This window comes from Nyctibius grandis, chromosome 3, assembly GCF_013368605.1.
Source record: "Nyctibius grandis isolate bNycGra1 chromosome 3, bNycGra1.pri, whole genome shotgun sequence".
Classification (NCBI taxonomy): domain Eukaryota; kingdom Metazoa; phylum Chordata; class Aves; order Nyctibiiformes; family Nyctibiidae; genus Nyctibius; species Nyctibius grandis.
In genome coordinates, this window is record NC_090660.1 from 484838 (window position 1) to 500094 (window position 15257).

A 15257-nucleotide genomic window follows, 5' to 3' on the forward strand; every position below is an offset into this window, starting at 1 on the left:
GAACTTTCCTCCCTTTTCTTCTCCACCTCCACTTCGTCTGCCAGAAATGGGAGTGAAATGCTAGAGACAAAAAGCAGCCAGGAAGCCAGGTGAGAATCAAAGTTCAGTGAAAGAATGAGACATTGTGTGGCTTAATCATCTGCGATCCTGAAGATAGGAAGTGTTTATGCCTAGAACTCACTGTCTTTTTTTTCAAGTAACTGAAATGTTGAGAATTACTCATAAATGGTTGGCTAGAACAGATGGGTGAATTTAAATAAGCTCATTTTCTTTGCATGCTAATAACAACAGGGCTTTGGTTCCACCTACATTTTATTTTATTTTATTTTGCTGCAATGTGGGAAAGAAGCTGGGCTGTTATGAAAATATGAAAACCCCACGGTACCTTGACATTCAGGAGCGTGTTATTCATCATCGCCTCGGTGCTCTGCTTACGTTTCTGCCCACACGCTTTTGCACCAGTGTCTCTCTTGGTACTACAAAGGGGTGACTACTTGGATATTGGGTGTTAGCTCAGACTCTTCGTGCCACAAATACATACCAAGTCCTGCAAAAGGAAGGGGTTCAAAGGGGAGGCTCGCTTTCTGTAACAGATCTGATGCACGTAAGGGTGCTTTCTAACTGATTTCCTTTTGGTAACTGGTTTACTGTCTTCTTTGTGTGCTGGAATGGATTATCTTCTAGAAAAGCAGTGTGTGTATTTTCCAGTCCGTCGAAGAGGTTAATTGGAATTGCACACAGCTTTGAACATTGGAAGGAAGAAAGTTGTGAGAGGGGCTATGGTGTTGGTGGGTTGTTGGTTTAGGAGATCTTTTAATGTGGAGGGAAAACTGTTGTATATTGACTGTGTCTGGTCAATCAGAAGACTGTTAGTGGTGGTTGTGCGTGTTTGTGGTAGTTCCTGCAGCACCCTGTTATCCAAGTCATTCCAGAAACGTGTTGCGATTGCCAGTCTCCTGGATGGTGTGAGTAAATGGAAAAAGGAAGGGGAGAGGGGTAGGCTGTGTGTGCTTAGTGATTATTGTGTTAGTGATGAGTGTCACGTTAATGCTGTTGTGTTACTGTGATTATGAGTTTCAGTGGGAAAGAAGGAAACACTAAGGAAAGACAATAAGGATTTGGGGATGGTAAAGCTCAGAGGATAGATAACGTGTGACAAGTGAAGAAATGTGGAAGGGGGAGGAGAGAGGGTGTTTGAGTACGTAGGAACCCAGTAGGTTTAAAAGGGGAATGCATGGAAATGGTAGGAAGGTCATTGAAGTCTGCAGTGCCTGGGGTTTCCTACTTTGTTACTTTGCAATTTCAATTTCTGTTGTCTAGGATCCCCAGCTGCTTCCTACCTGCGCCCTCTTTTCACACCTCTATGGTGGAGGAGAGGCACAACACTAATCTCAGTATCTTAGGGTGAAGTCCCATTGCTTTGGCACTTGTTCGACCCTTCACCGAGCTGATTCAACTTGCTAATCCCACAGAAAGTTGTTCATTTTAGCACATTTGAGTCAGTGTTGAATCAGCTCGGTACAGTTTTTGGGTGAAATGGGATGAAGGGAGTATTCATATTGTGGGGGAGGAGGCATGAATAGGATCTTCTCCATGAGCATATGGTTGGATGCTAAATCATCTAAAGGCATAATATATAAGTTTATCCTGAGATTGTCTCCTCTGTGCAAATCTAGATCTGGGATGTGCTGTAGTGAAACAGGTTTTATTTTATTTTACAATTTCTGGAGCAACAGTCCATAAGAAGCAGATATATTTAGTCAAACGAGTTCACAATAGATTCCATTCCTTTCTATCACCGGTTTTCTGACAGAAGTTTTTTCTACACAGTTAATATATGTATGTCCTTTGGTCTTGAGATGTGTCTTTGGAGACTTAGGAAACCCAGCAATGCAATCCTTTTGAATGATTTCCCTGTGATTTCAGTCCCGTGCTGGCAGTATGTCACGTCTCTGTTGGAGACACTTTGTAGTACAATGAAAAGGTTGGCTTGTCAGCTCAGAAATCTCAGAAATACCAAGTCCTGTGTCTATTGTGGCAGGCTCAGACCAAGGCATCCCTGGGCTGGCATGTCCATATGCCTTATCTCTTCTCTCTAGGCACGTCCTCCTAGAAGGTGCCTGCTTCTCTCTAAATTGCCCAGAGTAACAGAAATCCAAGGTGGACTGTTACGACCTGGTCGCAACTAGTTCATAAATCCCTTGGAGTAAATTAAGGTGAAACGACACCAAATAACTGGTATGAAATTAAGAACTACTTATTAATACAGGGAAAGTGGCATGGTCGTAAGTGTCTTGGGTTTCTAAAGGCATTGAGAAAAGAGAGAAAAGGAAAAAGAAAAAGAGAGAGAGGATAGAGACTATGAGAGAGAGGACAAGAGAGATCACCACCCTTGGGTCCAGCGATGTAAGTTGTCTGTAGAGTTGGTAAGTTGCTTGCAGAGTTGCTCCTCTGGTAAGTCACTTGCAGGTTCGGTCCTCAGGTGGTGGGCGGGAGCACACACCAGCATCCCAAGAGAAGGTCTAAATACTAAAGTTGTTGCACATGTAGGCTGGCCCCGAGGAAAAGATACCATCCGACCTCCACGGGACTTCTCTCTTCCTCCAGCCAGAGCAGTAAATCACACCAATTAAGGCACAGCAGAGGTGGTGTTCTGTTCCCAAGGCCCTTATCTCTTGCCAGACTTGCAGGCCTCTGTAGCACACATCCCCTCCTCCAGCCAGAGTTGGCAAACAAGTTGTTTAAGGCATACAAACTCTGTCCATCACATGGACTCTCACATAAAATGGTTATTTGCTTTTATTGGAAGTTTAAAGGCAAGATAGCTGAGTTAATCTTTCCCATAAAGCCTCTACTTCAGCCATCCAAAGACACAGATAAGACTGTCTGCTAAGCAAGAGCAACATGGGATAAGAACTCAGTGTGCCAAAATAAGTGTGCAGGAAATTCAGCTAAATAGGGGAGTAAAACCTGCTTCTTTTGGAGCCTAAGGTTTTTTTATTTTTGTATTCAATCTGTCTTCCAGTGTAATTATTGAAAAAAGAAAAAGCTGTCAGAAATGTTGCTCAAAGCTTTCTTACAACTTGTTGATTATGCTTTCTCTATGAACAGCTAGGGCAGAAGTTGGAGGTCTCTGTTACAGAACTAATGGTACATCTCTCTGTCCAAATAGCTAATGGTATTAGTACCTTTTAAAAATTATTTTTCCAGTGGATCTCATTGTTCTAGCCTTCATAGATCAGCAGTAAGCTTTGGTTTAATTCAAGCGTGTTTCTTCCAATTTCTGAAGGCTAGGCTAAGGAATTGATCAATTTCCAAACCTTTCTACCTCTGCTGTGTGAATAAGATACAGCTTATTTCAGACCAGAAGCCATCACCGGGGGTTTGAGAGACATAGATTGATCTTCTACTGTTGATACAGAGAATTTCCAAGACTGCTTTTAACTTACGTCACTAACCAAACCAACAGTTTCTCCATGTCCTCGTTGCCTGAGTCACAAGATACTGTCAGTTAGGTACTTTTCTCCTGTTTCAGCAAAATGTTTATTTATGTGGCCTGGAAAAATAAGTAAACAAATATAAAGCGCAGAAAGGAATGAGTGATTGGAGTCTAATTCTTATCCTTTGGAAAAGCAGGGAGCCAAGTTATCCCTGACTTTGCTTAAAGAATTAGATCATACATCTCCTTATGTAGATGCACAGAAAGTAATTCAGAGTTAAACTTGTCTCCACAGACTTGACTCTGGTCCTCTACAAGGTTTCTCATCCTACGCACGTGCTCTTGAGTATGAGTGGTAAGCACGTGTCCACAACAGTAGAAATACCGTGGCTGGTGTCACTGGGTCAGTGAAGTAGTCACCCACGGCGAGGGGTTGGCTGACTTAGAGGGAGAAAAGAGTTTTGATGCTGTTCAGTATTGAGTTAACATTAGTTCAGCTCATCCTGTTGGATCGTTGTGTATTGAATTTTTTAATAATGTGATATTCTAAGAGAAGCAGTGAGGAAAAGAGAGTGACTCTGATTAGAGAATCAGAATAACTCAGGTGGGAAGGGTTCTCAGCAGACCTCCAGTCCAACCTCCTGCTTAGAGCAGGGTCAGCCATGAGGTCAGACCACGTTGCTCAGGGCTTTACCCAGTTAGGTCTTGGGAAGACTCCAAGGAAGAAGATGGCACAACCTCTCTGGGCAACGTGCTTTGCTGCCTGGCTGTCCTCATGGTGGGTAAGATTTTCCACATACCAAGTCAGAACCTCTTTTTGTTTCAGTTTGCATCCATAGTCTGTTGTCCTCCCATCCTGCACCACTGGGAAGATCCTGGTTCCATCTTCTTAGTAACCTCCTCCTGGGTACTGACAGGCTGCTCTCATGTCAGATCCTCCTGCTTGCTTAAATAAATCCTGCCTATTTGTCATCAGAAGAGGGTGTAACTGTTTTCACTTGCAAAACAGCTGATTATGTATCCATAGAGCATCCTCCTCTGGCCCCAATTAGAGGCTGAAGCCTATGTGACTTGATGTATTTTGTGAGTGATGGCTTGTTAATTGAGCGTCTAAATGTGTAATTGTCTGTACAGTTATCCAATTGATTTCTTATTTTAGTTTTGCACACAAATATGGGAGCACAGTCATGCAGCTGGGAAAATTTTCCCAAACCAGATGCTTAATTAAATATTGAGCATACAGATGTGAACACCCTTAAAAATATCAATCCAGCTGTGGTGACCTCTTTTCTTTTGGTATGGGGATATGCTAATCTGAATGTTTTCATCTGAGTCCATCACATACCACAGTTTCTGTGTTACCTCTGTCCTTTTTCTTACTAAATATGTTTCATTGGTGTGGGAAGTGGCAGTTAGCACAGAAATCATTCAGAGGTTGCTGTTAATGTGTGTGCGCTGGCTTTTAGTGAAGTGGTACCTTGTGCTTACAGGGTTTGATGCTATTGTTACGGGAAAATAGTAACCAAGAAAACTCTCTAACCCCAATGATAGTTTAGAAGCCGACATTGGTTTATTGCAGCGCTGGGTGCACGGGGGATCTCTCCTCCTGGCATGCACACTGAGGGACAAAAGCTTGCTCATTATATACATCACAAAAGTGAATATTCATATAATTCCAGGAAAAGCCCACCTATTCCAAGAAACTTATGCATATGCTAATACATTATGTAATTGTCTTTGCGCGTGAGTACTAAATTGGGGAGGGGTCTGGGGTGGCCCCTGGGGGTCTCTGGTGGTCGTAATCCCCCTTAATTGTGCTTCTGCGCAAGCCTGGTCGAGGCCTTCTTGTTGCCAAGTGCAGGTGGCCTCAAGGAAAAGATGTTGTTCTGGTTCTCACTGGACTTATCTCTCCTCTGGCACCAGAGTTTGTGAATCAAGTTAATTTAGACATCACAAAGTTGTTCTTCACAGTCTTGGTTTGTCTTTGGCCCTTTTTATAATTAGCAAAGAACTTAACAGAGACCTTTGTTTTTCTAAGACTAAGTGTAAGCAGCACGAATCATTGACTACTATAACACTGTTATCAGTCCCATAAGCAGACTCTATCTACAAAACATGCAGTTTGCTTCAGAATATATTGTTATTCTCTGTTATTCCAGCTGAAAGGAAAATTACTGACAGGAAAGCTGATTCTGTGTAAAGCTAACACAGAGCAGGCCTTTTAGAGCCTACTCTGAGGCCTACTCTTGCTAAGCCGTTGCTAAACCATCTAGTATCACTATAATACCTTTAAAATGGTTCTATTCCATATGAAATATTAATCTGAAATTTGGGTTTTTTTTTTAAGAGGAAAGCCTACTTAAATAATGGGAGTTGTTGGCAGTTGCAGTCCAGGGCAACTTCTGAGAAGCAGCAAAAGCCATTAAATTCGCAAATAACAGTACGCTTGAGGTTTTCTCTGTGCTCAGTGGTTTCTCTGTTTGGAAGGTGCTGTTTTGCAAGTGATCTGGCAGTTTTGACCTTGCAATTCTGGTCTGTTGCAGTGAATAAAACCCCAAATGGCTCATGTTTGAGGTCTGTAGATCAGGTTGCTCAAAGCCCCATCCAACCTGGCCTTGAACACACAAACGGTGTCAGAGTTGGGGATGCCGTTTTGATCTGAGTGACAACCACTCCCCTGACGTCCTTTTCTCTTTGTTTCTCTGCAGATGTCGCTCCTACGAGGACTGCTGTGGTTCAAGGTGCTGTGTAAGAGCTCTCTCTATCCAGCGGCTATGGTATTTTTGGTAGGTCAGGGCATTTGGGGATTTTATGTTTGTCCTGTTCTTGTCTTGTTTGTAGGACTTAAATCAGGGTGTTGCCAGCCCTAGTATTTTAAAGTAAAGTAGGTACAAGTATGCAGTAATGTATATACGTACATATAAATGCAAGGACTTTGGTTTTTTGCTTATAAAATTCTCCTGATGTAGTGAGAAAGCACTGAAAAAGGAGGTTACTCATGTCAGATTGACCTTTCCTGCCTCTGCATCCTGCTGGTTTGTGCAGGCAGCGGTCCTGCTTTTATCCCAGATTGCTGAATTCCTTACGCCTGTCCCGGCTATGACCAAGCAGCAGCATTTGTCCTTTTTGGTTGGGCACTCATTTTTAAGAGGATTGTGCATTTAGGCAGGCAGGGTTTAAGATATTCTTGCCAGCCGAACTGAGGCTTCAATTAAAAAGGAAAAGAAGTACATTTATGACTGAGGATTTCGCTGGAGATGACAGCAAGGGAAAAGAAGGCAGGAAGATTTGAGCTTGCGAAACCAGCAACTCAGTAATCTGGATAAAGTTTAACTGATCACTGTTATATGCAGAATGAAAAAATAAGGTAAATTCATTTTGGAGAGGAACTTAAGAAAGCACCTGAATAAAACCTTTTCATTACAGTAGAGGGAAAGCAAATGATCTCCTAGAAAACCTGATTTCAAGCATTTTTATGTAGAATTTGAAGACTGCTTAAAAAAAAAAGCCTTCAAAATCACAACGAATAAACACTGAAAACCAGCAGCCTGATATATACTATAATACAGAGATTTCACAAAGCTGACTGTGGGATTTCAGTGTACAATCCTTGCTGATACAGCTGAAGAGCTCTGCATCTCAGTCCGTGGGGTGACGTCGTAAATCTCTGTTTTTCTGTTCAGAACAAATCCTTTGCAGGAACGCTGCCAAAAGGGGATGTATTAATATTGGCTCAGAGAAACGGGACCTCCTTCTGCTCTTGTTTCCACCACAGAAACAAGAACAGAATTTGACCCTTGGCATGAAATAGCCTCTGGCTGCTGTGCAGTGTCACACTCTTCCTCTGGGGCACCTAGGAGTGCTCCAGAGGAGATGAGCATGGTGTGTAGGCTTGCCTCTGGCCAACTTCGGTGGCCTCTCGCCAGCTTCCATCCCTTCCAAAAGAGCACAGTTGTCACTGTCTTCCAGTAAAGGGCCCTGAAATGAGGTGGCAGTTACAGGCGGAAGAACCATTTGGGTTTATGGGAGCTGGCATCAGACACTGGGATGTCGATAACTAATCAAGGAAACACAGTGAAAGCCACTGTCTGAGGAACAAAATCTTCTGACGTGCCGTTGCTGGATGTGCCTGTTTCCACAGCACCAGGGCAAGGGAATGATGAGGACAGTTTAGTGAGGTCAGAAAAGGAGCTGAGAGAAGAACTGAAGCAAAATGATGTCCTTTTCCTTGAGAATGCGTATCCCATCTAGGAAGCACAAAGCAGAGCTTGTCATCTTCAGTGCTGAATGCTTCAGTCTTCTGGCTGGAGCTTAAATGCCAGCTGCTGTATTTCCCAATGGAGACAAAATTACAGTGTTGAGTAATTTAAGAACACCTAAGACCCTTCTTTTCAGGGCAACTGCAGAATAGTATTTCTCTTTGTCCCCCACAAACCTCCTGGCCAGCCTCGATGCTGTAAGCATGAGGCTTGTGTCCAAGATACGCAGTTTTAAACTGTACCGACCTGGAATTTCAGTTCAGCATCCTGGTGGCAAAGGCTAGGTATGAACCTGAACTTTCCAAAAGTTCAAGGGCGTCTTAGTTTCAGATTTGTATTTTACACGCCAGAAAACAATAGTACTAATGGCTAAATATGTCTGTAATATATCCATAAGTGCCCCCATGAGTGCTATCTCAGATGACATAGACCTGCTCTCCAGAGACAACCTATGTAAGAAACCTTGATAAAAGTCGTAGGCTGATGGTTGCTAGATGATACTCTTGTTGCTTCCAACGAACAGTCTGGGTTTGAGAGCTGCCTGGGTATTGACTTCCCTCTTCTCTTTGCCCAGGTTCCTTTTGATGATGGGAGTTTTGTTCTGCTGTGGAGCTGGTTTCTTTATCCGAAGGCGGATGTACCCTCCTCCCCTAGTAGAAGAACCTACTTTTAATGTGTCTTACACCAGACAACCAGCCAACGCTGCATCAGGTCAGAGACTGCTCATTAAACAAGTTTCACTGATTTCTTAGGTTTGCCAAGGCATCTAAAAAAGGTCGGTTTGGGGGTTGTGTTTGGTTGGTTTTGGGAAGCTGTGGGATTTGGACAAGGGATTGCGCTGTGCTAAACCATGCAGCCACCTCCTGTGATGAGCCAAGTCTTCTGCCTTTCAAACAGCATGATTCAGCTGCGGTGTACAGAGGTGTTCTTGAAACCCAGGATGGCAGGACTTTCAGTGCCCTTCTGCTGTGGTTCCTAACACCTTCACAGCTGTGTGGCCATGCATGGAAGGAGGCTGGCAAGTTCTCACTTGGCAGCATGGACAAAATGATAGATATCCAAAATGAACAATGGCATGAAGAGTGTTAAATACAGCTGATAACATCTGACAGAGGTGAAGGAGAGCCTAACCTTTTCCTTCCATGATCTGGCTGTCTTGCAAGTCTTCTTGTTTTGGTTTGCCTTCCATGCTCTGTGCTACAGTTTGTCTGCAGCAAAGTGGTCCTTTTCCCCTCGTTGGCCTGATTGCTGTCCCTCTGGTCAGTAATGGCTGTGAGCATCAGGAGGATCTACCTGGTGGTGGCTCCTCTGGCAGTACTGCTTTCTAAGTTCATTATTGCTCCCTGCCTGGCTGTTTGATAGTCCCAGTTGGGAGAGTCCTGCAAAGTAAGACTCACCTGTCAGCAGATGTTTGGGAGCATTTTGAATCCAGCCTTCTCTAGTCAGACCTTCTACAGGGCTGAGATTTTATCTGAGTGCAGACTCTGGTGCTTGCTTTCTCCCTGCCTCAGCAAGGCCAAACTGAGACGTTTTTAACTACTCTCCAAATTGCATCAGCCAGTGCTAATTTGTGCCAGCAAAATTACACACACATACCCAGGCACGCTCCGTACACTGACGCTTTTCCTCCCAGGCTGTCATTTTATTACATGTTACATTAGAGAGAGCTGAAGCCAGAGGATAATTATCTTTTCTGACAACTTTTTTTTTGAATTGGCAGTTTGTTTTTGCTTCATACTGGCTTGGAAGTGGAAATAGAACTGAATATTTTGTATGAGAAGGAGGATCTCTCTGAAAATTCAGTGCCTTGAACGAAAATCATCTTCTGAACCATTACATCTCGGTGCAATACTGTGACACCCGTGCCTTGTGCAGACTTTGGAGATGCTCTTTCTTGCATCCTTGAGCATGTACTCACAGACATGCATTGCCCCCCCCAGGTCTAAATGGATAAAAAGATCTTACAGACACAAGCTGACACTTTATTCACCCTCTTTCTGTTTAAATCCTAAGAGGTTTTTTTAGGGCTTCCATTCTGCATCTGTTTTTCTGCTTGACTGAACAAGCATTTCCACAGAGAGTATTTACTTTTCAACAGTGGAGGGGTGGGGGGGAGCCAAACTAACTAAACTAAAGCTTTTAAGCCTGAAAAATAACCTCAAGATTATGTGAACAGGGAGTGTCTTTGGCTGGGTTGGCAAACACCAGATTTAATTTTAGAGCACGGGTTTATTTTTTCATGATGCTTCATGGAACACGAGTTGTGGGTAAATATGAAATAAGCACAAGCCCTTTAATGACCTGCTTGTGCCACCTGCTTCCACACTGTTATTACTGTTACTTAAAAGCTTTGGGCTCTGAGCTAACTCTACCAATTTATTTTTTTACTTTTTCTACTGTTCTAGGAATATTCAACAGCAAAAGGAATTAGTAGTCAACCGAGTTCTCATTTTCCACTCACTCCTCGTCAAGATTTGGTAGCAGTAGCCACAGGGAATAGCTGTGTTCCTGCTCTGCTTTCCATCCTCTTTGCTCCCGAGTGTCCAAACAAAGCTCCCCAGACAGACACCCCAGGCCTGGGGACAGTTTGCATCCCCGTGTCCTGTGGCTCAGCCCAATTTAATATTGTAAGGACACATTTTTGGGTTATGTAGCTCCTTCCTGAATGATTTAAGTACTAAAGGATGCTTAAAGCTTTAAGCATCCTTTATGCCTTCTGCGGTAATGCTGAGCCCTAGAGTCAGTAAGCCACAGAAAGGGATGCTTAAGGGGAAAATCCTTTAGGGGCTGTGTCCTTAGAGGGAAAACAGACTAGCACCAGAAGAAGAAAACCTGTTGCTCAGCCATGATTTTTTTTTTCAGTTCATCTTTATTTAAATAGACAGAGAGAAAGAGAAGAAAACTAATTTACATCTTGAGATAGAGACAGTCTGTGACTTTAATTGCTGGAATTGCATTAAGTCGACTCCCACCACCCGCTGTGATCCTTGAGGAGGGTTACACGTCATCCTTGTTACTCCTCCTGGCAGCAGTCTCTGTTACTCCTCCTGTGTCACGGCCAAGGAATTTTGCTCTTGATTGTGTGTTTCCTTTCCTGGTCCCTGCAGGCTCCAACGTAATTTCCTAAATTTAATCTGTGCGGAGCAATCTTGTCCCATTGTGTTTTTTCTCTGGCATGGGAGAAAGGTGGCTCCTTGTCTTTGCTCTGATGAACATTTGGAGAGAACTTGTCCGAGCGTGCAGAGCACAGGCCCTGGAAGAGCACGACCTCATGGTGCTGCCACCGCTGTTGACACCTTTTCTCTCCTTTTCTTTCTTCCAGGGTCACAACAGCCTGGAGTGCCGTACTACACAGACCCAGGTGGAGCTGTGATGAATCCCATGGCCATGGCTTTCCACGTCCAGCCCAATTCCCCGCAAGGAAACCCGGTTTACCCACCGCCACCTTCCTACTGCAACACGCCGCCTCCCCCCTACGAGCAGGTGGTGAAATCCTCCACGTGAGGACTCTCTGTCTCTCAGACCTGACTGTGGGAGAAGAAGGTGCCATTGCAAAGTGACTAAGATGGGGGGCATCCACCCTTCTGAACACTTGCTAGGTCTCCAAGTCCTCTCTCCCTCCCTTCCCTGCTCCTTCCCTCATTAAAGTTACTTGCAAAGGGGTGATTTTAAAATTTTTTTTTCCTCTTTTTTTTTTTTTTTAGTAGAAGTGGATTTTTTCTTTGTCTTCAAAACAAGGGAAGTCGTCTTTGTAACGCTTTTAATGGAAACCTATATTTAAAACCTGTATGTCTTTCTCTTTATTTATTGTTCGTTTCGATCATGGGTGTCGTTGCGTTGTGGCAGGCTACTGATGGAGAGCAGGTCTTTGTGCTGCTCCAGAGTGATGTGTGCTCTCCTAAGACCCCATAGCAGAAATGCCCTCATTAGAGGGTCGGAGCAGAGGAGGCAGGGCAATGCTTTTACCAGAAGTGGTGACCACCATCTTTTTCTTTCATGATTTTCTTGTACAATTTGGTTCTGATGCGCAACAGAAAGACACTGAAATTCACAGGTAAGTTTTTTTTTCCCTAAATTGGGAAATAATTACAGTAAGAAGGAATGTTAGCACACTTCCATGTTTTTACTGCCTTTGACATTGATGGGAGTTTTGTCCCTGAGAACCAGTAGCTTTTGTTGTGGTCTCACTGTTGGTACAGAGTACCAAGTAGAGCTGTCATCTCCAGGTGACAGATCTGTAAACCTGCTCTCCTCTCTAGGCCAGACAAACACGTAACTTTTTGGGCTGGTGCTGCTGTTCCTTGCCCTGATGTGCAGATGGTTTGGCTTCCAAAGACTCTTAGCTCTGTGTGTGTTTTGCTGTGAGCAGCCCCAGGGTTCCCAGTTCACCATCTTATGCTCGTGGTTGACTCGTGAGTGACCACAAGTCAACAGCTTCAAATAAACACAGAGCCCCTTTCCCTGGGAGGGCTCTCACGCCTGCCCACGGCTAGCAAAAATATGAGGCTACTCTGAGACGTGACTGCACACTAATGGGACCTTCTCCCATTCAGAGCCATGTCATTAAGGGTGACAAAAAGCAGACGCCATTGCCTTCTAACGCTGAAGGACCTGCAGAAAACAGCGTAGCTGAAGGTTAGGAGTCTGGTGTGGTCCTTTGGGTGCCAGGTGACTGCTTACTCACTGCCAACACACTGACTGCTCCCGTGTCACTCCAGTCAGGGCACAGAGGTCACCTTGAGGTGGTTTGGAGTAACCTGTGTTGCACAGGGAGCTTTATTGTGCTGTTAACGCCTGCCAGTGGCTTGTGAGAACTTGTTCCTAGGTGGCAAGCTGGATGTGCAGAACTGGCAGGAGAGGGCATCCCTTTTGGTATGAACAGCTTCTCTAAAAGCTGCTGGTGGAGTTAGTGGTCATCTAGAGCAGAGCTGGCTTTGGAGGAGCTCGTTACCGCAGACCTGGCTTGGATGAAATTGTAACTAAGGCTTTCCCTTACTGTGCATCATCATAAGGGACAAAGCAAAGTGCTTCTGTGTGTGCAGCGTAGACACAAGATGCAAAGAAGTACAATTTATATACGATTACTAGGTCCATCTGCCTGTACACCAGCCCTGTATATATATTTTTCTAAATGACTGTGCACTTGGAGTTTAAAGCTGCGTGTGATGGTTGTGTATACAGGACATCATAATTTTTTAAAAGCAAATCCAACCTTTCTTCTTCTGTCACTAGAGATGACACCAGACCTCATGTTAGCAGATAGATGTTGTTAAGTCCTTTTATATTACAAAGTGTATCTACGGGCGCTGGCGTGTTCCTGACCGCACTGAACAGAAGCCTTTTGTAGTGAATTCTTGTGCTGTACATTGAAATTCAGCTTCTGGTGAAGTTTTCCTGCAGTCCGGCTGGTTTGTTTGCTGGTGGTGGTGGATGACACTACCTGGTACAACACTCACGCTCCTCCCTGGTCTTCTCTTGAGAACACAGCACCTGTGTGGGCATCCAGATGAATTGATGCAGACTGTATGCGTGCCTTTCTGCTCATTACTTTGCTTTTGGAAGTTTTTAGGTTTTCTTTTTATTTTTTCCCCTCTTAGTTTAAAAAAGAAGTGGGGAGAACGAAGGGAGAAGCCCTGTAGCTTTTGGTGGGCTGATACTGACCATACAAAGCTGATCAGGAGTGTACAGTGCACGTTGTGCAGGGGGGGTTGGAGGATGGATGGAGCAGAAACAGGGCTTTCTGCAGCCTCAGGGGCTGCTGTTGCTCATAAAACTTGTGCAGGCTTTCTTTTGAAATGCATTTTATTAAAGTAAGAGTGGATGTTGCTGTACCTCTAGCCCTCTTCATTGCTCTTTCCTGAGCTGTATGTTTGAAGTTCTTTACGTTACTGAGTAGAGTTGAGTGTGACCTCTTGTGTGCAGAGAGAAGGCAGGGCTAATGCCCCAGAGAGCTTTGTACTAGTGAGCCAGATGGGAAACACAGGCTACAGGTGCCCCACTGGAAAGGACTGGGCTGCTCCTCACCAGTGATGACAGGTCAGTTGTTGTGGAGTCCCACAGGTGAAGGAAAACATCTTCCAACAGGGTTTTACCTGGCAGCAGTGATGCCCCAGGAGCTGCCAGCTGCTGCAGCTTCACTAATGTGACCTTCCCTGGGGTGTGCTGATGCTTTATCTATTGGGATTCTTGTGTCGGGTTCTCTGGGTGCTGCTGCTGTGGCCTCTCTCTGACACAACAGAGGTTTTGGTGCCTCACTGATGAGGCAGGGTGTGGTTTGACTGCAAAATAAGGTTGGTGATGGTGGCCGAGAGCCCTGGGGATGTGTGGGGCACTGTCCTGGGGCACACCAGAGCAGGGTACGGGGCTGACTCCCCACCCGTGTCTGAGATCAGGAAGGTGATTTAGTGTGTTGTGGGGATAAGTCTCCTAGTTCTTGCAGAGGCATTTGATGTGGGAGGTTTAAGTGCTGTGAACTTGGGCAGAATGGAGATGCTCAAGCCGAGCCACTGAGCCCAGGAGGGGAGCCAAGAACATAAACAATAACCCCCTTGAGGTCCTTTCTTTAGGTGTGTGTCCTCAGAACACGTCTGATGTACCTGCGAGGAGGCAGTGAGCGGGAGGAACATGCCTAGGTGGGTAAGGAAACCTTGGAGGTCTCTGCTGCTGTGACCCTGGCAGAAATGGGAATGAGAGGGAGTCAGTCCCTTTCTGACACAGTGAAATCTCCAACTACGCTGCTTTGAGAGAAGAGGCGCTGCCAGGGACTTGTGGTGCACCTTGTCCGTAGCGCTGGTGTGGCCAGTCCTTCGTACGCCCAAGGCTTGTGCAACAAGTGCAATTGCTGGTGAGAAGAAAAAGCTGGCTGGCTGCTGCCAGAGCATCTCCCAGGCTCAGGAGGTGTTTTTTTTTTTTTTTGTGCTAGAAAAGTAAGTTTTATTCCCATAAAGCGCCTTCCCTCCCATGTACTTGCTGCCTTAGATCCTGTTGAGGGAAGGCTCCATTAATGGGTGAATTAATTTCATTGCAGGCTGAGGGTTCAGAAGGTTTTGCTGCTGCTTCTTCAGCCTTCCAGCAAACACGGAGCCCCAGCTGGGCTGTGAGGCCCAGGGCAGCTGAACCCCCTCTGCCGAGGTGCGGGAGCCCAGCAAGGCAGCGCTGGGGGGCTGAGGCTGCTAAAGTGGCACAATCTTACTCATGGATTTTCTTGATGCTCCTTCTCCCTGGTGGGACTGGGTGCCCCATGGCTCAGAGGAGAGGGGCAAAGGAGGTAAGTGCTCTTTCTTCCTTACTTAAAACAAGCAAACAGAACAAAAAAACCAACCCCCAACCCCTCAGCTGGGCTAGTTTTATATGCAGATACACAAGCAGCCCCTTTTGGGCACACAGGTCAGCCAAGAAGACACCACCTTGTCAGACAGCGGAGCCTTCCTTTTTTTTTTTTAATTTATTTTTCTTTTTCTGGTCTAATGCGTCGCTGCTACTTCAGTGGGCGCGAGAAATGGGCCGGGATGTCTCTGCAGGCCCCTCTCACGCCCTGTTGCTGGGGAGTGCTGAGCTGC

General features: G+C 45.1%; 1 protein-coding gene across 1 annotated transcript in view; it reads left to right on the forward strand.

Annotated features, from left to right (window-relative positions):
- Positions 1-11481, forward strand: part of VOPP1 (VOPP1 WW domain binding protein) — a 51647-nt gene extending 40166 nt beyond the window's left edge. The window contains exons 3-5 of the mRNA XM_068396875.1: positions 6148-6225; positions 8273-8409; positions 11021-11481. Coding sequence (XP_068252976.1) covers positions 6148-6225; positions 8273-8409; positions 11021-11202 — 397 coding nt within the window. The 3' untranslated portion in view covers positions 11203-11481. The remainder of the gene's footprint in view (positions 1-6147; positions 6226-8272; positions 8410-11020) is intronic.
- Positions 11482-15257: the final 3776 nt, after the last annotated feature.